The 23,622-nt window shown below is 41.5% G+C and overlaps 1 protein-coding gene across 1 annotated transcript in view; it reads left to right on the top strand.

The window, feature by feature from the left end:
- The window catches only part of LOC126248428 (testis-specific gene A8 protein-like), a 229,273-nt gene that overhangs the window by 138,485 nt on the left and 67,166 nt on the right, over positions 1–23,622 (top strand). The window contains exon 2 of the mRNA XM_049949395.1: positions 22,877–23,087. Coding sequence (XP_049805352.1) covers positions 22,880–23,087 — 208 coding nt within the window. The 5' untranslated portion in view covers positions 22,877–22,879. The remainder of the gene's footprint in view (positions 1–22,876; positions 23,088–23,622) is intronic.

The following is a 23,622-nucleotide window of genomic DNA, read 5'->3' as shown; positions in this document are numbered from 1 at the left end:
TGAACTTTAGAATTAAGGGAAGTTAATGGGAATCCTGTACAACTATCACCCACTCCCAGCTTCTACACTGCTCTTTTGCTTATACATCGGAGTTTATTGATTTATTAAACCTGTCTTATCGAGCGTGCTGGCTACAGCCTAGCACGTTTCATTACCTGCCAACCCAGTTGTAAGAGCTGCATTGAGGTTGTTTTATCAAGACTTGTCCAAGTATGGTAAACTCAAGCAAATCTAAAAATTTTGTGCTACCATGTCCCGAGTATGTTTTAAGAGGCTAGGTGAGAAGGGAAGTGCTGAACTGTGCCGTACGGTTTGATTTTCTTTATGACTGTTTCTGCCTTAAGCACTAGCCACATCATCTCCCTCTGTCAGTCGAAGTTGGTACAATTTTAACTTTACATATAGATTTGAGCAAGATACCAACACAACAACACATATACCATGTCTCTGGAGCTGGTTTCGGAACAGTTTCAATGAGGGACACACACACTCCAGGCTAGATAGGGCAGAAAACCCGACATAACTATTCTAACTCGTACTCTTTCATTCAAACTAGAGATTGCTTTCTCAAGTAAGCACTCGTAACTCCGTAAGATTAAAATACATATGTTAAAATACAGCAATAAGGAAACATCATCAGTACGTGACATGTACATAGCACTTATCCTTTGAAATATTTACATCAGCTACCCAAGTGGGCGTCCACATTAACAGAATGTTTACGAACAGATGTAAGCTACCAGAAAAATGCTCATATACTAAACTACACAGCATCTATCGCAGAAGAGACAACCAAATTTACTGTAGATAAGACATCGAAAAACATCACAGTACCGGAACGTACATCAAATTATACAACGTCAATTGCAGAAGGTAACGACCAAAATTATTGACTGAGATCATGTAATTCACCGAAAAACATCACAGTACCCGAAAATACATTAAACAACGCAACGTAAATCGCAGAATGCGACGACCAAAATTACTGATTTACCTAAGGTAAGACATCGAAAAATCGTCATGATACAATAGAATACGCTAAATTATCCCATGTGAGTCACGGAGGCCGACGACCTAAATTACTATCTGAAATTAAAGAAGAGCGATGGCAGGCCACATACAAAACACAAGGATCTATAAGTTTCTTATTGTACATGACGAAGTATAGCGCCTAATCAGCGTCCATGACCCGAAGACAAAAACTACTGTCACTACAAGTACCAAGTGAGGCATAGCAGTTGCACAATCTGTAGGAAATATCATTAAGGTGATTAGAGACAAAATACGTTTTATGTCACTTGGTAAGTACGTACGCAGATTTTGAAACCAAGTATGTTTTAACATAGATCTGTGGAGTTCGTTCGGCGGAAGAGGGTGCGGCCTATTCTGTCAACGACTGCGTCTGCTCCCTCTTGAAGTGAGCGTCGTCATGGCCCCCAACCATCACGGGTTCCTCTCAATCTGCTGGTTGTCAGAGCGTTTTGGGCCTGTGTTCTTAATGTACTATGCCGCTACACGTTGCCTCAGCAACAATGATGACAGATTCTCATGCATTGCACTCAACTTCATTCATGAGGTGCTACATGTTTTACTCGACCAGGGAGCGACGGGACTGTTAGCTCTATGAACTGAATATAGACCAGGCGGCCAAGGAATACCAAGGTATACAAACTAGCGATACGAGAGGGTCGCAGCTTAGTGCTTTCCCAACAAAAAGAAGGCTATGTAGAAGCGGAGACACCTGACGTGGTTTTCCGACCAAGAATGTATTAAGAGTAGCTGGTTGCTCGCGCCAAGATGTCTTGGCAGATGAAAGTTGTGACCTCTCACACTGAGAAGACAGTTGACTTGAGCACTGGCTTCAGTCATGTTTTGTGCCATCTGAGTGAGTTATTTAATTATTGAAGCAGGGTATTACTGTTGGGGCCAACAACTCAGGTATCTTATCAACATGCACAGGCACATATACTAATGTCCATTTTGCGCTGAACTGACCTAGCAGAAAGTTGGCTGGACGAACAGGTGCTCTGGCGGATCATCTATCCGTCATCTATACTGAATCTGCTGGTTCATCTGTTGACAGGTGGCGTAGCGTGTGTCATAGCGGCAAGCCGGTTCTGAGCGTCTGTAATCGGTCGCTTGTGTAGGATCAGGTGGTTCTCGGTTTACAGCCAGTGACGTGTGACACAGTAGCAAGCTGGCTCTGGAGGGCCGCATCTTACCACTAACACTCGCGCAGAGCGGTTCAGGCCCCATTGGAGGGTGGGTCGCTACTCTCCCCAGCAGTCAGCCATTCCACTGGTCGCACCCCACGCCCCTGTGTGTCACCACGTGTCGCCTCTGCGCCTCCATATATCCAGAACCGCATGCCATGCACGCAGCTCTCATTGACCTCCACGTTCCTTGATCACACACACGATCTGCACAGATTAGTTACTCAGTACTGGCTCCTCACATACTGGATTACAATACTACATGAGTGACTTTATGATTCAATCAAAGCAAGTCCACGTCTACGCAGGTGTAGAGTTGTATCATCTAACTAATCTTCGTTACTTCATTATTAAGCAGTGGAGTGGCATCTTGTGCCACGGCTCTCCTGAAGGGACTTTAAGAACATATTATAGGTCTACAAGGGCGTCCTTAGGCGACAAGATTAAAATGTTTGCATCTTAATCAGAAAAACACAAATTATAAAAATGTAAAATAATAAGAACAATTCGTTGACTTTCGTCCTTAATTAACAAAGGGTCAACCACCTGCAAGATTCCTGAAGGGAGACAAAACATCATTAGTGAGAATCATTATAGTTTGGTACTACAAGCAGATTAATAAACACGTTCAAGAAGAACAAGCACAACAGCTGCAGCCAAATAATTCTGATACTCGTACCCACCTCTTATTGCCAAATATACTGCTGGACAAACCAAACATTATTTTGTCGAGTCTCGCTCGTTTCGTAATTCCATGAGTATGACATCTGACTTATGTGATCCATTATGTCATCTGCAACAATCCAAAAACCAAATAACACGCGCGGATCGCCAAGGAAAATAAGCATAAACTCCTCACATAGTACATGTATTATGGCCATTTAGTAACAAACGACGAGCTACTGCATATTTCCCGAAAACCTTACCTCATCTTACAATACCCAGTTTTATTATACCCCTTCCAATTTTCTTTTGGCGTGAAACATTAATGCCGTCGCCACTTGTCCTGGCTATTTGTGCATACGTGAACGTCTGATGCTGTATATTATATGGCATTCCTTCTCTGCGAGTCATGTCTTTTATTAGTCCCTTATCTGCTACTTCACCTCCATATCACGTGATGGATCTCCGTCATCAACTATTAATTGACAAAGAAGTACGTAAAGTCGTTACCGGTATTATGTCTCTTAGTCTCCGTGATTGGCAGTTGCACGCCATACAGCAACAAGGATTCTCTCTTTCATCTGGAAGCTTGGTCGTTGCCACTCCTATCGTCATTCACTGCTTCATTGAGACACTACAAGAATCATTACTCTGCAAAACGTCGACACCTCCCTTGGAGCGTGCCACGTCAATTTTACCTCAAAAATAAACTGCAAAAAAGTTGCAACTCCCTTGAAGTGCGCCTAATCAACGTCACCTCATGTATTACCTCCAACACTCCTTAACACGCGTACAACAATTTCATTCATGTACTTACTAACCTAAAACAGCAGCAACTCCCGAACAACACGGACTACGTCTGTATGCCCACATAAATTGTGTAACTAAGATTCCGTCAGACACGAGCTACCATACTCGCAGTACACCGTTTTCCCTGTATCGAACACTTGTGAACTATCACATGCGAAACTACTTCACCACTTTCACAAATAACTTCTTGGACCACACCTCGTGCTCTGTAGAAAATATCTCATTTTCATTATATAAGTACATCTTTATGTGCCCTAACATCAAAAACTAAATCATCACCGATGGTCAACCTCAATAACTTTAACCAATTCCGCATCGACAAACAGCAAACACAAACAAAATTCGTCGATTTCGTGGCACAGCTTCACTTCCCGCACCCCGTAATACTCAATACTCATGACACTTATGAGACCCTGAAACCAATTGTTGCAAACAGATGTAAAGATCAAATTATCCTTACTGTCATACCCATTTTTATTCACAAAATTTATTTTAACGATGCTCATCGCTTAAACCTGTGACATTACTCTGTGAAGGATTTCACGTCGCGCAAATGGTGCATACCGCGGGATTTACGTGATTTGATTGTTTCAGCTTTGGTGTTAACAACGAAATCGTGTACCATAGTTCGAGATCAACTTCTCCACTCTTCCCATTTGTTGTTGAAATCGGCGCTGTAATGCAGTGGACACCGTTTTACCCGTTGCTTAGCGTAAAGCAAGCAAAGTTAAAAATTTTGACATCATTTCCGTTGTAACGAGCGCATAACAGTATCTGTTCCTCATTTGCGGAAGGTGTCCTAGGAGGTAACTTTTCCAGTACAGTGGGAAACAGCGGTGAGTGATGGGATGAAGTGGCGGGTTTGGCCTTCTGACACCGCTTGCATCTTGCCAACACCCTCCGGATTCGGCGTTCCGTATTCCGAAAATATCAAGTTTAAAAAAATATTTGCGAAGCCCAAAATGCGTATACCAGATTAATTTATTAATGAGCTCTTCTGGGATACAGAGTAACCAAACTGATTCGTCTATATTTCGATGGCGGAACAAGATGTCTTTTTCACGGAAGACAGAACTGCCGGATGGCCGTTTCTCCAACGTCTCGTATTCTTTAACTTCTTCAGTGCTGGGCCACGGTCCTGCTCTCTCACCATTTCGCGGAGCGAAGACGCCGCGAAGTCCTCGAACACTACATTTTTCGTATGTAAGAGGCTATCTTCTAGCTCTTCAAGGGCATTTCCTTCTAAGCCTACGGAAGAATGTGGCAGTGCATCATCTAGATTGTTTGCAGAACTGAGGATGTGAGTAACTGTGAAGTTAAATTCTTGAAGGTAGGGTACCCAGAGAAGAAAGCATCCAAGCGATAACTTCGTGGTTAACTGGAACTGCAACGCCTTTTGGTCTGTTAATACTTGTGTCCTAGTTCCGTATAAGTGATACTGGAATTTCTTAAAGCCCCACACTATTACAAGTCCTAGTTCCATAATCGAATAGTTCTCTCTCTCTCTCTCTCTCTCTCTCTCTCTCTCTCTCTCTCTCTCTCCCCCCCCCCCCTCCCCCCCCCCTCTCTCTCTCTCTCTCTCTCTCTCTCTCTCTCTCTCTCTCTCTCTCTCTCTCTCTCTCTCTCTACACTTCGACAGGACTATACTGCCCAATGCAGTCGCTTTTCTCAAAAGCTGTAAATCTTAATCGAACTCCTGGAACAGCTCCATGCCCAATCCCATCTTGGCACTATCCGTAATCATGCATAATTCGTTAGAAAAGTCAGGATGTTCAAGAATTTGTGGGTTTGACAATACCTTATTTAGGAGCTGAAACTCGTTTTTCCACACCATTGTCCCATATCCATAGCTACTTCTTTCCCGTCACCTCACATATGTGTGGGGTGGAGAATGCCTCCATGTTGATGAAATGCTCAAACTCTTATGCAGGTTTGAGTCCCAGAAACTCACGTAACTGCTTATTTGCAGCGGGTGTGGGATACAAGTAGTAGGGAGGTGGCAGCACCACCCAAATTTCAGTATCAAATCGATATCAAATTGATATGCAAATTAATTAAATTGATCAATTAATTGGCCCCACCTACACCCAACTAGTCACCCACCCCCGAACATCCACCCACCCGCACCCCCAGATGACACCATGTGTTTTTCTCAGCTGGCGCATGATTCCCCTCTCCCTCCCCCTACCTCCCCTCCTCTCCCCCTCTCCTACCTACCCTGTTAACAGGTATTTCGACTTTTGGCGGAAATTTCGAATTTTTTTGGGAATTTCTAATTTTGGTGGTAATTACTTTGTTCCGTGGTTGTGATGATATCCCACCCCATTCCTCAACTGAGAACTGGATTGAAATTAAAAATGGCAGTGCCCTTTCCGGAACTCGAACCCAGATCCTTCTGGGCGGAGATTGCAAGTGCACCCCCTAAAACATGGAAACTGTCCAGATGCTGGAGAGGAAAGTTAGGTTGATATAATTTATTTTGGTTGGAAAACTGATGTAAAGATCGGTCCTAATTACGTAAATAAAGGTCAGTCCTAATTACACAAGTATGTGGCTAGCGCTACACAAGGAGTTCCTAAAATCGCAATACATAAAATTTGACGATGCCATACAACTGGTGTTAAGCTCCTGGGAGAAAAGTTGACAATTCCACTCGAAACTAGTGGCAGACGTACTCAACCTCTACCCTTCACTTACAAACTGGTGGGAAAAAGACTGGCGTGGGAGATACTATCTATATTTTTTTGGTGGGAATTGTGTCCAACTGACAAGATGCTGGTGTTGGACAGAGAGGAGTTTAATGAGGGTATTACCTGTAAATATACAGCTGAGGACTGTATCTTTCGCTGTTTGACATCAGAGTTCGCTACAGACGCCTCACCCAGAAGCCGAGGTGATCGAACCGAAAACATGCCACCGCAACTGATGGAAAATTCTTGTCTGCTCTACTTACACACCAAAATTGTTGCGACAGAAAACCAGCACTCATAATGCAACACCTGTACTAGGGAAAATCGTCATCCCAAAAGATTGTAGTTGGGCAGCAGTTGGGAGATACGTTCTCCTCGATGTACAGCCTAGAAGTAGTGGAATTATGGGCACTTCTAATTCCTTTCATCCCTTCCTCACTCTCTCCCTCCCTCCCTCCCTCCACCTACGGTGGGGCACAAGCTTTTCGAATGATCAACTGCTGTTTTTCTGTAACCTATCGGCCTTCTACCAGAAGACGAGTGGCACCCAGCCCGCCTTGAGGTGATGGTCCTTCACCAGCACAAAAGGATGTAAAGCCAATTAAACAACGAGATAAATGAAGGACGCCCTACCCACATGCCACACACTGGTCGAGGCACAGATACCTAGAGTGAACACACACACACACACACACACACACACACACACTCACTCTCTCTCTCTCTCTCTCTCTCTCTCTCTCTCTCTCTCTCTCTCTCTCTGGATCACCACACTGCCCCTACAAGTGTTCGCCATTCTAAACGTGGAAACACTGCACCATAACAACTGTATTTAACGTCAACGACCTCCTATAATCAAGCTTCTATTAAAAAGGAAAACACCATCGTGAGGATAATAAATGTCCTCTTTCCACAAAAGTAAGAGCACTCCATTTTCTTTTAGTTTTATGGGCAAAGTTTGCGTAGTTTTTACATGCAACTGCAGGATACAATTCGCACCTCATTATTTTGCAACATCCAACGAAGTGAACCAGAGTGGATTGCAAATGACCACAATTCAGAGATCAGGCTATATACTTCCTATACATGACTCCCCCCCCCCTCCCCCTTGCACAAAATCAGAAAAAAACTTACACTATTTTGCTGTGAAAACTACCAATCACTACAGAATTGTCCTCGCTACAAGCAAATTCTTTCAGCAGGATGGACAAATTACACGACCCGAGAGCAATTCTTGCGTTCAGATCAGTGTCTGTAAGTAAACTGTCAAGCACGTGTGTAATACAAACATTTCAAACACATGAAATAACGTTAGAGAATACAATCTTTCACGCCATTTGATCACATGTCGGAAAAACCACAATCATTTTACGTTCGACATAAACAAGTTATAATTCAAAAGGACGCTGCTGTTTTGTACACTATGGCAGGTCCCATTTTACCAATGTGATTTGATATCACATTGGCGTTTTCAAAGCAAATCATGAGAGCCTGTCTTGTAACAGAACCTTCTAAAAGATTTTACTCCATATCTCTCTTCCAGTACATTAAGAACAAATACTGTCTGCATGCTTACATTTGACATTTTTGCTTCATAGTCCACTGTATCAACATGTCTGTAAAGTTTCCATTATACAGTAGATTCTTGCATTCTACTTTTGTAAGCAATTTGATCATCACAGCCTGTTTCACGTAACCTACTGACATGTCGAGAAAAATAATGTCATTTCGAGGTTCCACAAAGAACTATAAATCAAGTAGTGTCTACTTTATAATTAGAGGTTATATAATATGAAATAATATAGGACTTGCAGTAACATCTATTTTTAAACACGTAATCGTGACAATAATAATAATAATAACAGTCATGATTCCACAAGAATAAATACAGCAGATTTCTATTAGTTTTATGAGCAAACTTGGAGTAGTTTTGAGAGAACAAAATGAATCCATACTTTAACAAGTCATATCACACTTTGTAATAGAACCTCGTATAGGGTTTTACCACATATATCGAAAAACAAATACCGTCTGCTTGTTGTCATCGAGCGTATTACATGTACATATATCGCTCATTTCGATCAGATTGCCAGTGGTCTAAGTTGCTTGCACATACCTACATAAAGTTTTCTTGACTGCACTGGAGGAAGGCTGTATTCAACAGACTATCGATCACAAGAGAGGGTTTCTGTATTGTTCCTTCATAAGGATTTCGATACATTGTTTGTTCGTCACATCCAAGCTGTGTAGGACAAAGCTTTGTACATCAACATACATATTGTTTTTCTCCCATGACTTTAAGATCTGTGTTAGGTGCTAAATCAACATTAACATATTTCGATCCGTTGGCTTTCACAGTAAGCTGGATATCACGTAGTGTAAAACTATGCAGTTTCCTGCAACACATTGGATGGTAGAAATAAAACACAGAGGTGATGGTTCTCATTGAAAAAAACTGTGGAAGACATCGCAACATATGAAAATGAAGAGTTTTTGGCATCGTAGAGCATATCCAACAGGTATCTGAAGGTAATGACCTATACAGTTCATCTTCCACAGCGGTAGGGTGGCGGATGTCTCAGTGCTCCATTTCGAAGAGCATTGTTTCCTCATTTTGCAGTCGTGTACATGATTACTGTAGCTAGAGGGGAGGAGCCACAATGGCCCACTGGTCCTTTTTACCTGTCCCAAGCCTGTCCTTAACATTACTTTTCCTACCATCTCAAATGATGATAAAAGGTAGGGGGGGACTCTTAGGCGTAGGGAAGCCAGCCGCCCTAGGGGAATAAACCCTTAAAAGAAAATCGGGCAAGTCTAGAGGCTCTTAGTCGGCAGCCCCACAAACAGACTAGGAAGCTGTGGGCCAATCACGGGCACTCCCAAAAACAAACGATTAAAGAAACAGCAGAAAAGAACAGCCGGACGGACTCAAATATGACGACCTTTGGCATGAAAAGGTAAACAAAAATAGGTTTCTGGAATATTAGAACATTAAGAGATGCCAGCAGACTTAAACAGGTTACAAAGGAGATGACGAGTTACAGGTGAGATGGCTAGATTTTGGAGAAATCCAAACACAAGATAGATACACCTTTTTATAATCTGGACCCACTGGAGGGGATGCAGAGCACAGAAATGGAGTTGGACTTAACCAAAGGAGCGAAGAAGAGCCTTATGGAATGGAAACCGGTTTCAGAAAGACTACTGACAGCAAGTTTTAAGACAAACATTCGAAATGTCACCGTTATCCAATGCTATGCTCCTACAGAAACCTCAGATACTGAACAGAAAAAAAAGAGTTATACCTCTCCGTGGCATCATTAAAGGTATCAGTAAGAGAGACAGAGAGACATCTAGATTATTATGAAAGGCCTAAATGCAAAAATTGGAAAGAACAATGAAGGCCTAGAACATGTGAAGGGAGTCCACAGTATCGGAGAAATGAATGAAAATGGGGATATGTTTTTAAATTTCTGTGCCAGTCTCGATTTGGTGATTGGAGGTACATTATCCCCACACAAGAATTGCCATAAGGTTACATGGGTATCCCTTGATCACAGAACGGAAAGCCGGCCGAAGTGGCCGTGCGGTTAAAGGCGCTGCAGTCTGGAACCGCAAGACCGCTACGGTCGCAGGTTCGAATACTGCCTCGGGCATTGATGTTTGTGATGTCCTTAGGATAGTTAGGTTTAACTAGTTCTAAGTTCTAGGTGACTAATGACCTCAGCAGTTGAGTCCCATAGTGCTCAGAGCCATTTGAACCATTTTGAACAGAACGGAAGACCAAATTGATCATATAGTGCTAAGCAAAAAATTTAGATGGTGTAATGGTCGCCTAGTCGTAGATATTGCTAATTGCTGTAATCGCACTATTTCACTCCCATTTACGGAGCTTGTTAGCACTTGATGTTAGGTTGGCACCATTAAAATGCATTGTAGTAATCGCTGCTGCTTGCAGGGTCGCTGCTGTGTCTCGATGCTGATGCTGGCTCTAAATCTGGTTGTCTAGGATAAAAACATGAGGTCCCGTGTTTTTTATGTGCTGTTGATGATAAAGAACGAGCGAAACCAACAAATATGTAAACATCAAATATTTATTACTTTGGTGGCCATCTTAATTCCACAGACCATCAAAGACCATAACACAACACAAAGTCGTACTTCCTTTACATGTTCTTTGCATTGTTTATCCACCTCAGACAATAACATAGAAACACACCTCACCAAAGTGACATTTCGACTGCCTCCCGACCCTTCTTGCTGCTTGTATTTATAACATTGTCAAAGAACTACTAAAAAGAGATATAGTTTATAAGTCACATGTACATCTGTTATCATAATTTGTGCAGAAAAGTTATTAATTTGCATCGAGTGACATAATTTAACATGTTATTAAAATGACAGACAGATTTGTTGACTTGACAGAATAATTCTTTGTTACAAAAAGGCCGTGTTTTAGAAGTTTGTCAATTGACTTCTCTAATTTGCATAAATAAGTAAGTAACATGAATTATTAAGAATTACATTGGTTTTCGTCTAAAATAGGATTGATTACGTGAATACTGAGTGAAAACGCTCCTAGTGAACAAATAGGTTTCACTGGGTGATTTTTATGTAAGGAGATCCAACATACCTAAGTTGGCCACTATTTTTCGTACTTCATATTAATTATTTAAGATAAACTTAGTGTTTTTACATGATGACATTTGCTGTATCAGTGATCAAGTGATATTAACTTTTGTGTGGGTTAGTTATTCAGTATAATTTAATGGGTTGACTGTTTATGGAGACATGTTGTGCAATCATTGTTAACATACACAATAACTTTTCTATAATCATAAATACTCGTTAAACTGGTTGAATTTGGAGGGCATCGCATACTTCGGTAAAGTAAAGCCTTTAATATGTTCCGTTACAAGGGTCATTGATGAAAGTGAGAAATAAACGTGGGGCTGATGCTGGCGGTGATCATCACCTTATTGTTGCAAATTTTAGACTAAAAGTCATGGCTACAAATAGAAAGTTCGAACAGCGGCACAAAAAATATGATGTGGAAAAACTTAGAATAACAGCAAAACAAGAACCTTTCTGTATTGAGCCAAGGAACCGCTACGAGGCACTCCAAGAAGCACAGGAAAATGATGAAAATTTTGTTGATGATACATGGACTCAGATTAAGGACGTCTGTTGCAATGTTACCAAACAGGTCCTTGGCTTTAAAAACCATTTGAAGAAAGATTGGATGTCTGAGTGCACATGGAATTTGATCACCTGTAGGAAGGAGATTAAGGTAAAACTAAATACGAGTAAAATAAGACAGCAGAAAACTCGAATGCAAGCTGAGTATGCAGCAACTGACTCTCAAATAAAGAGGAGTGTGTGGAATGATAAGAGAAAGTGGATGGATGAGCAAGCTCTGAGAGCAGATACAGCCACAGCAAGGGGTGATACAAATGAACTGCACCGCATCACTAGAATGTTGTCCAAAAAAGGTTTCAACAAGAACAGACCTGTTAAAAGCAAGGAGGGTCGACTGTTGATGACAGGAGAAGACCAACTTAGAAGACGGAGAGAACATTTTTCTGAAGTCTTAAACAGAGAGCAACCTGAAGAGAGGGAGAGGCAACGGAATTTTCCAGAAGCCAGTAACAGAATCAATGTAAACACACCAGCTAAGACTGAAATTAAAATAGCTCTGAAACAGATGAAGAACAGGAAGGCTCCAGGAATAGATAATATTGCGCCTGAGGTGCTAAAAGCAGACATTGACACCACTGTAAATCTACTGCATCCATTGTTTGAGAAGATATGGTCAGAAGATAAAATAACAAAGGATTGGAAAGAAGGGCTGATTATTAAGTTGCCAAAGAAAGGGGATACTACCAACTGTAATAACTGGCGAGGCATCGTCCTCCAACCTGTACCAAGTAAAGTACTCTGTAGATTGATGCTAAATCGTATCAAGGACCCAGTCGAGGCACGACTGAGAAAAGAGCAAGCCGGGTTAGAGAGCACAGAAGTTGATTCGATCTCATCAACACACCGCGTATAATACACCGCAGAGTGTGGATTGGCAGAACACATTCTACCTTAGATTTATTGATTTTGAAAAGGCATTTGACTCCCTTAATAGGAGAGTTATGTGGCATACCTTGGAAGAATATGGAATACCATCTAAGATGATAAATATTATTAAAGCTATGTATGCTGGATATGAACGTAGGGTGCTACACAATGGGAAAGTTACTGAATCTGTCCAAACAAATGCTGGGGTGAGACAGGGATGTATTCTGGCACCTACCTTGTTCTTGTTGGTACTGGACAGCGCAATGAAAAGCGTTGTTGATGGTAGGAGAAGAGGTATTCAGTGGGGAATGCAAGACAGGATTGAAGACCTTGACTTTGCTGACGATATCTGTCTGCTCTCGCAGAGATTGCGTAACATGGAAGAACAGCTGGAAAGACCGAAAGAGGAAGCAGAAAATGCAGGACTTAAAATAAATGTTCAAAAAAACTAAGTCAATGAGAATGTGATCTGGAAAACAAGCTAAGCTAACAGTGTATGGAAAGGAAGTACCGTCTGTAAAGATGGAGCGGCCGAGGAGGATGTAATGAGTCGGATACGGAAGGCAAATGGGGCCTTTGTGCAACTGTACCCTGTGTTGAGTAATAAGAACATCTCCAGTCGAACCAAGCTGCGCTTGTTCAATAGCAGCTTAAAGTCAGTCCTCCTGTATAGTTGCGAAACCTGGAAGGTAACAAACATGATTATAAACCATCTGCAAGTCTTTATACACAGGTGTCTTCAGCAAATTATAAATGTGAGGTGGCCACATGTTATATCAAATGACGAATTGTGTGAGATCACAAACCAGCGACCAATCCATGGACAAATAAAGGAAAGAAATTGGAGGTGGATTAGTCACACAATACGCAAACAACAGGGAGCTGTTGAAAAGGCAACACTGAATTGCAACCCACAAGGAACATGGAGATGTGGCCGCCTGAAAAAGACTTGGAAAAGAACGGTGGAAGAAGAAGTTTTGAAAGCTGGTAAAACATGGAGTGAAGTGAAACGTTTGGCTGCCAACAGAACCAGGTGGAAGGTCTTTACTGCTGCTCTATGATCCAACAGGAACAACAGTCAATAAGTAAGTCACATGATTACTGTTCGAGTGTTGACCATTGCCAGAAGGTGCAGTTCACAACACATGCAGAATTGCAGAAATAAAAGAGGTACTGCTATCTTATTGGTGAAAAAGAAAAACATGTGAAGGGGTTTGCAGCATATTGAAGTAGGATGAGTGTGTAGCATTGAGGAATACCTCCGAACAACTGTCCGAAGGAGATGACCTCTGCAATTAATCTGACACTCTATAGCGAAAAGTAGCAGATATCCAAGGTTATCTCCATCTTAACCAAGTTGCGTCAGTCAATCAATTATGTGGTAATCAACAGCACACCGGTGGACGAATAGGCGAGAAAGACACCATTTATAAGGGACGATGTACTGTAATATTAACTACAGTTGATAGTGTGATCAATGTTAGCAATTTTACCAGTTATTCCATAATTTATACACCATCCAATGACACACCAGTTTGCTTTCCAATTTCTGTAGCATTGGCCATTAAAACTGCTACACCACGAAGATGACGTGCTACAGACGCGAAATTTAACCGACGGGAAGAAGATGCTGTGATATGCAAATGATTAGCTTTTGAGAGTATTCACACAAGGTGGCGCCGGTGGCGACACTTACAACGTGCTGACACGAGGAAAGTTTCCAACCGATTTCTCATAGACAAACAGCAGTTGACCGGCGTTGCCTGGTGAAACGTTGTTGTGATGCCTCGTGTAAGGAGGAGAAATGCGTACCATCACGTTTCCGACTTTGATAAAGGTCGGATTGTAGCCTATCGCGATTGCGGTTTATCGTATCGCGACATTGCTGCTCGCGTTGGTCGAGATCCAATGACTGTTAGCAGAATATGGAATCGATGGCTTCAGGAGGGTAATACGGAACGCCGTGCTGGATCTCAACGGCCTCGTATCACTAGCAGTCGAGATGACAGGCATCTTATCCGCATGGCTGTAACGGATCGTGCAGCCACGTCTCGATCCCTGAGTCAACAGATGGGGACGTTTGCAAGACAACAACCATCTGCACGAACAGTTCGACGGCGTTTGCAGCAGCATGGACTATCAGCTCGGAGACCATGGCTGCGGTTACAATTGACGCTGCATCACAGACAGGAGCGCCTGCGATGGTGTACTCAACGACGAACCTGGGTGCACGAATGCAAAACGTCATTTTTTCGGATAAATCCAGGTTCTGGTTACAGCATCATGATGGTCACATCCGTGTTTGGCGACATCGTGGTGAACGAACATTGGAAACGTGTATTCGTCGTCGCCATACTGGCGTATCATCCGGCGTGATGGTATGGGGTGCCATTGGTTATACGTCTCGGTCACCTCTTGTTCGCACTGACGGCACTTTGAACAGTGGACGTTACATTTCAGATGTGTTACGACCCATGACTCTACCCTTCATTCGATCCCTGCGAAACCCTACATTTCAGCAGGATAATGCATGTCTTCATGTTGCAGGTCCTGTATGGGCCTTTCTGGATACAGAAAATGTTCGACTGCTGCCCCAGCCAGCACATTCTCCAGATCTCTCACCAATTGAAAACGTCTGGTCAATGGTAGCCGAGCAACTGCCACGTCACAATACGCCAGTCACTACTCTTGATGAACTGTGGTATCGTGTTGAAGCTGCATGGGTAGCTGTACCTGTACACTCCATCCAAGCTCTGTTTGACTCAATGCCCATGCGTATCAAGCCCATTATTACGGCCAGAGGTGGTTGTTCTGGATACTGATTTCTCAGGATCTATGCACCCAAATTGCGTGAAAATGTAATCACATGTCATTTCTAGTGTAATATATTTGTCCAACGAATACCCGTTTATCATCTGCATTTCTTCTTGGTATAGCAATTTTAATGGCCAGTAGTGTAGATTGCGAATGCAGATAGATGACTGTGCAGTACATCCACTCGGTCATATAGACCCTATACTACATTGCAGTCCATTCAGTCATATAAAACAAAGCATACCAGTTGTTCCGTAATTTCAATGCCAGCCAATGACACAGCTGAATACTTCCTGATTTCTGTATCATTGCTACAGCACCCTTCCACTACTTTGCTGGTACCATATATTAGACTGAGAATGCAGATATGTGACTGTGCAGTATGTCCATTCGGCCATGTACAATAAACTGTACCGATGCATTTTGGTTGTCTACATATTTCCATCACATCGATCATAGTGCAGAATTTACAATAACGACTTGCCATTTTTTCCTGTGTGGATGGGCATCACAGAGTATTTTTGCATTCGTAGGATAAAGTCTGAGATTGACAGATCACTCCTACATTGTCCTCGACCAACCCTCCCTGCAACTCTGTCGCCAATTTAACCTGCAACTAACAAGAAGTATGAGGGTCCAACATCCACTACATTCCATATCTCGTGAAGGAACAAGGCGAACTATGTTCATAGCCGATTTTCAGTAAAGACTGTTCTGCACCAGTCTTACCCATGGAACCCATCCAAATGCACAAGTTCTCTCCAGATGCATGCATGTCAAGGAGGGTAGCACCTCTCTTGTTGGTGTACAGTAAACATGAGTGTGTTCTAGTGATGTAACAGATTGTTAAGAAGAAACGTGGTTTATACAAGACGAAGCTCCTGATGGATGGAGTTTGAAACATTTCACGTAAATCAACCGTGCTATCAATTCTGAAGCATTATTCCACTGTCTGGAGTCAGAACCAGGAAGGTACTGGCATGAGAGAAATTATCGTGGAGCTAAACACACACTCCTGTGGTTACATGGGCCTGCACCTAATAATGCTATATTGTTAAAACCATATGGTTTACGAAGTATTAGTTGTGTAGAATGCAACACTCTTAACATTCTAACGCAGAATATATTTGCTTAACATCAGATGTACAACAACCCCATAAGTTTCCTGCCCCAATTACTACAGTGGCAAACTTTAAAATGATAAAACTACTTCGTTTGACAATATGTTTGGCTTATAAAATAGTACCTAACTATGTAACCATAACAGCAGACAACATGTCATCAGCTGTACTGCAGACAAAACGTAAGGCTGAAATCATGTGGATAAAGCATGAAATCCGGTCTTTGCATTCCAAAAAACAGGCTATGAATATTGAACTATACAAATTGCATATGGAACTAGCAAATCACATACAGTATCCACCATTTTTTGATGAATTGATGTACCGTATATGGTTAGAACGTACACAGATATCCAAATAGGCAGAAAACAGACAAACCAACAAAAGAAACTCACGAAAATGATAAACCACACAAACACTTACCAATCCCACCACCAATACAACGAACACACCTTTCACAAAAGGGTGATTAACAGACATAAAATTATCTGAACAAGAAAGCAGCCTACTTGAAAAGGGTCCCAAACATAACATAAACACATAAGACAGTAGAAAATATCATAACAGAAACTGAACACAATATAAAGCAACAAGAAAAACTAATCGCACCTGAATTCAATGCAAGTCTAACAAGAGAACAAGTTGCTGAGGAAATAAGAAACATAATCAAAGAGAACAAAAGCACCATAAAAGAAAACACAAGGAGTGCCGAAGAAAAACCCTACAGAAAACTACAGAACAAATTAACACAAGAAAATGCCATCATCACAAAATCCGACAAGGGTAATTCAGTAGTAGTCATAAACAAACAGGAATACATTGGAAAAACATTAGAATACCTCCAAAGCAACAACATTACAGAATTAAGAAGTGTTCCAACAAACCGCTACCAAAGTAAGTTACAGAAAACCCTGGAAAACATATAAACAATTTTCGCAAAAATATAGATTAAAAGAATGATACAGAAAAATCCCAAGGCCCCTACCCTAAATCATTGCCTAAAGTTCAACAACCTGGAATATCTGTTCTTCCACTGATAAACTTAGCAAAGCACCAACATACTACTTAGCCAAACACACACACACACACACACACACACACACACACACACACTGGCTGCAGACAATATACAAATACACTGAAAACAGAAGTCTAAAAAACTTAAGTGACTTAAGGGGAGCCGGAGGTGCCTATGCTGCCCATGTTAAAATCACTGAGTTTGAGGAACATTTATGAATAAACTACCAAATAGAAAAATTTGAATTTTTTTTTACATATAGAGTGGTTTAGTATTGCAGTTATGACAGAGGGATTTTGGAGTATCTTTTCTAGTTTCCTTCCAATTATTTTTTTTAATAATGACGAAAATTTTTTTACAAATAATTGCTTTATAATTAAACTGAAATGAAACTACTGAACATATTGCCAAGTGGCTGTGTTAAAATGTAAGTTTGACCACTGGGAGTGCTGTATAAAACTTTCATCTCTCTAGCTTGAGTGGATTTTGAGAAAATGTTCCTTATATTCGAAAAATTCTAATTTACGGGAAATGGCTATCAAAGTTTCTCAATACATTCCTGCACTATAGGATGGATTATCAGGGTCTTCTTCTTCATCCTCCAAAAGCTTCCTCTTCTGTCTTCTTTTCTGGCCTGTTGTTCCATCATACTTCTTTCTGCTTCTCTTATCCTTTCTCTGTCAATATTTCTTAGTGCTCGTACAGTGTTCACCCCAGCTGTAAATCCTAATGCCTTCAGAACTTCACACTTCACACTGTTCCCTTGGTTGTAGGTTGCTATTGCATCATAAATGCCAAAGTGCAGTGTTTTTATGCTTACAAACACTCTTTTAGGAATCACTTTCCAAATCAAATTGTTTACGCACTCATTAGGATTCTGCGTCTTTCCGTGTAGACAGTTGTGTAACAATTATGGCTGTGCTAAGTCATGAAAAATGGGTTTTATTGTTCCCTCCTGATTCTTGTACATACTGCATATTACCCGCTTTCCACAGGAAGTATAATACTACCAACAACAGGCGCAACACTGCACTAATTCGAATCGGTAAACAGCAAAGAGACGATGTTCCGCGCTCTTATTCATTGTAGTATCGCAACTTGGTATTATTGTTAATTTTCTTTTCCCTACGTTCTTCCTCTTCTTATATACACGGTTACTAAAACGTGGCATCGTAACCAGAACAAAAGTGTACGACAATATTAAATGGAGCAAGATGTTCGAAATTCTGAGGAAAATAGGAGTAAGCTGTAAGGAAATACGGGTAATATTTGTCACAGAAAGCAATGTAGCCAACACTTGCACACTCGCTGTATGCGTAACATAAGGCGCTGTGTGCGTAACAGGCTGAGAAAATACCAAACAGTTCGCCAGGAATTCACGAGAGGGTGTTAGATGCATTCAGCGGCCGCCCATTTCCTCTGCAGGCGTGGGGGAAAATGGTAATAACTCCACTTCTAGGGCGAGTAGAACAATAATTCAAAGTTTACATTAAAGAGGAATGTTCCAATTAATTTTCGGTAACAAAAAAAAATCGTAATTTTTTGAATTTGACCACCTCCGGCTCCCCTTAATAGAAAAAATGAGAAATGAAAACATACCAAACACAGCAACATTGTGTTCATTTGACATACTTTTCATGTACACACACATCCCAACTGAAGAAACCATCAACATCATATAAACAAACCTCCAACTACAAGGAAACATGCCCACTATAAACATACAAGAAATATCAGCCATACTCAGGCTCATCGCAGAGAAAAGCTGCTTCACATTCAACAGATTTTACTGTCAACAAGATGGATTACCCATGGGATTTCCAATCGATGGCCTCCTAGCTGACATTTTCCTCACTCAGATAGAAAAACAAATATTTCACAAAATAGTAATACCAAAACAGTACAAAATAATATATTGGTACAGATATGTAGATGACATAAATTGCTTAATAGATGAACCACAGTCTCGCATAAAAGAACTTTATGACAACATAAACTCTATCCACCTACAAACACAGTTCACCATTGAGACACAAACAGATGAAAAGCTTAATTTCTTAGATCTCACCCTACACCAGAGAAACAACAAACATGAATTCACAGTCTACAGAAAACCCACAGTCACCAGCACCATTATTCATAACCAATCCTGTCACCCCATAACTCACAAAGAAGCCAGCTTCGGATATTTACTACATAGACTGAACAAAATACCCATAAACAAACATGAATACACACAAGAACTGAACACAATAAAACAAATTTCAGAGGAGAATGGTTATGATGCAAAGAGAGTAAGTAAAATAAACCACAAAATACAAAAACGAACAATACATAACCATGAAACACACACACAAAGAAACACAGTACAACACACAACAAATCAGCAGACAGTAAGCAACAAATTGCAGATAATGACTTACAACAACAAAGTCACACACAGAGTGGGTAATATACTAAAGAAACAAGGACTCAACATAGCATACAGAACCAACAACACAATACAAAACAGACTTGGACGAAATACCACCAACACTGACAAATACAGCCAGTCCAGTATATACCAACTTATTTGCAACTACTGTTAATCTGTATATGGGGCCAAACATGCAGGAATTTCAGAACCAGGTATACAGAACACCTCACAGCACTGAAAAGCAATAGCTCACACTCAACATTTGCAGATCACCTGATAGCACACAATCACCACCCAACAAACATTGAAACTTACACATCCTTTAAACTAGTAGCAGCCTATAGCAAAAATTAACGATAGAAGAAAACTATCACATCCAAAAATCAATAGCCCAAGGAAAGAAAGTACTGAATGAATTCACATCATTGTGCAAGAAACCTTCTTCACCACAATAGGAGAACTACGCAAATAACACCCACACCAAAACTACTCATGGGGAAAAAAATTTCTTTCTCCCTCCCTCTCTCTGCCTCCTCCCCCCCCTCCTCTCTCTCTCTCTCTCTCTCTCTCTCTCTCTCTCTCTCTCTCTCTGCCCCAGTCCTGAAAACACACACACACACACACACACACACAAACACAAACCAAACACCACAGACGCCAAATACACTTCAAACTCAGGCGCCTCACGCAGCCAATCACGCTACGAAACAAATGAATACTACACAGCCACATCAACACGTAATGGAGGCGAAAACTCTGCCAATGTTCTGAAAAATCGGAGAAAGTGCAGTGTCAAGCGACCATAGGTCACGAAATCAGCCTATTCACTTCGCCAATGTGAGAAAGCACCACAATAACAAAACCGTAAGTTACACACAAAAAACGTAATATACACTCATTTCCGTTTGTAGATGCATAATAAACAGAAAAATAAAAATTATGTTTTGCTGTTTGTTGATGACAAGTTGTAGATTGTGTAGCACAGTACCTACCATAATAAATGTCTAATAACATAATGTAAGGTATGTAAATTAATGCATACATCCACTCTTTCTGCCAATTAAGCTGTAAGTAGAACTTTGTCATAATGTTATTAACAACACTCAGTGCATCAAGTCGTTAATACATATCTCAACTGTGAACTATGAACAAATGATGTATAATATTTTACAACAATTATTCATTCACAATTGTAAATATTATGTACCAAAAGCTTCGCTAAATGGTAATATGTGACAACAATTTTACAGTTAGAAAATAAAAACTAACCCACTAAAGGTAGCACAAAAAGTTCTGAAACATGTCTGGGTGAAACAAAACAAAAAAACGTGTCTTGCATAAGGCGGAATTCTTCGTCCTATCAGCAAACTGAATCTTTAAATTAGGCGATGTGGCATGACTGGATAGCTCAGCTGACGAGGTGTTGGCTACTCATTGCATATTCTCTAAATAATAATATATCTGTAAACTGATCTACTTTAAATTACATACTACTCAGTTTTGTTTAAATTACTAGTATTCACCTCTCCATACATATATATCACATAGGGTCGTATGTCTAGTAGTTATTTAGGCGCTCCATTCTTGAACAGAAAGAACAGAATGGGTAGAAACTGTGGGGTCCTGCCCACTCGTCTCTTATAGGGTGCCTATAGGATGCCGCTTTCTTGGTTAGCTATACAACAATCCAAGCAAATCACATTAATGGTTATTATAATAAAGTAGATTGACAATTCTTAACTTCGGTTTACAAGAACGTGTCGCAAGTGATTGGCGACATGTGAACAGTCAGTGTCCTTCGCTAATTACAATGTCCATGTAAGTTATTCACACTCGCTCGTAAGTCACTGCTATCGTTAATATCACTGCCTCTCTGCTAGTGCCTATGCTGACATCCGTCTTCTAGTGTCCGGGTCTTCTAGTGCCGGCCTAGTACTGTCCGGCCGAGGTTGGCAGGAGTGACGCTTATATTCTCTTCGTATAGAGGCCGCCCCTGTCGTGGTGCGGTGTTAGCCAGCGGGCTATTGGCTGACGTTGTCTCAAAGCCTTCTCTGCTCTTGGCGTTCTTCATCTTCGTGCCGGTGCTTGTCGTTAAGCCGGAACAGAAACCTTATTCTATGATACAATAACAAGAACCCTCGGCTATACACTTCATGGTGATATGCGGAGTATAGATGCAGATGTCATTGTCACATGACAACGCTTGATCCTTCCAACAGCCAGACTACTTTTACATCCATATGTTTATTCTGCAATCCACTCACAAATATTTGGCAGTGGGTGCATAGAACCACTTTCAGAATATTTCTCTATCGTTCTGCTCTCGAACAGTAAGTAGATAAAATGAACACCCAAATCTTTCTGTGCGAATTCTGAATTCTCTTATTTTACCATGGTCGTCATTTCTTCCTATTCAGGTGGCACTCAACAAAGTATATTCGTAGTCGCAAGATAAATCTGGTAATTGTAATTTATCGAAAAAATCTACTGAAATTAAAAACGTCTTTGTTTAAATCATTGTCACCCTAACTCATGTGTCATATCGGTGACACTCCTTCCCCTGTTTCATGATAATACAAAGCGAGCCGTCCACCAAATCTATATAGTAAGGATCCCATACAACGCTGCAGTCGAGGATGGACGTATGTAGTGTAGGCACTCTCTTCAGTAAATTTGCTGAATTTCTAAGTGTCCTACGAATAAAATGCAGTCTACGGTTCGCCGTCCCCCACATCTTCTGTGTGAAGGCTCAAATTTAGGTGTTCGTAACTGCAATCCATGGTATTTAATTGACTTGACAACCTTTAAATTTGCCATTGTCGGGTAATGGAGATGGACACTATTTTCTTTTGTGAAGTGTTAAGCCGCATTCGTTTGCTCGTTTCGAATTGGCGCCGCGCTGCGCACAGAGCACCGAATGCCGCCGCGCGGCGCTGCCGTCGGCAGCACTGGCAACGCGGGGCGGCACCTCACATATTGGCATTAGTGCTGAGGGGTCGGCTAGGTCGCGCGGTGCTTCTCTCTCTGTAGTACTCAGGTCAGATATTTTTTCCGCAATGTCACAGCCTATGGTTGCGGTTGCGGGGCCCAGCGGCGTGAACCCACGCCGTCGAAAGTTAGTCGACCAAGATGTTCCTGCTGTATTGCGCTCGAAAAAAGCTAAACGAGCGCGTCTTTCTCGTCGCCAGCGCAAGCAGCGCATTATTGAAGAGAACGAAAAGTACCAACAGCTTGTACTCTTCTGGATAAGAATCATCAAGTACTTCATGAATAAGGGTGAGTAAATCAGCAAGGCTCCGTCCACTCGTACAAGCTTTACCACGCGCCTATCTGTACATTACACTTTGTCACGGAAAGCCGGCCGGAGTGGCCGAGCGGTTAAAGGCGCTACAGTCTGGAACCGCACGACCGCTACGGTCGCAAAAATGGTTCAAATGGCTCTGAGCACTATGGGACTCAACTGCTGAGGTCATTAGTCCCCTAGAACTTAGAACTAGTTAAACCTAACTAACCTAAGGACATCACAAACATCCATGCCCGAGGCAGGATTCGAACCTGCGACCGTAGCGGTCTTGCGGTTCCAGACTGCAGCGCCTTTAACCGCACGGCCACTTCGGCCGGCGCTACGGTCGCAGGTTCGAATCCTGCCTCGGGCATGGATGTGTGTGATGTCCTTAGGTTAGTTAGGTTTAAGTAGTTCTAAGTTCTAGGGGACTTATGACCACAGCAGTTGAGTCCCATAGTGCTCAGAGCCATTTTTTTGTCACGGAAAACTTTTGTGTATTTCCGTGAAGTCTCGCGGCAGCTGATA

Source organism: Schistocerca nitens, chromosome 3 (genome assembly GCF_023898315.1).
Source record: "Schistocerca nitens isolate TAMUIC-IGC-003100 chromosome 3, iqSchNite1.1, whole genome shotgun sequence".
In the NCBI taxonomy this organism is placed as follows: Eukaryota; Metazoa; Arthropoda; class Insecta; order Orthoptera; family Acrididae; genus Schistocerca; species Schistocerca nitens.
This window is presented reverse-complemented; position numbering and strand designations above follow the sequence as displayed.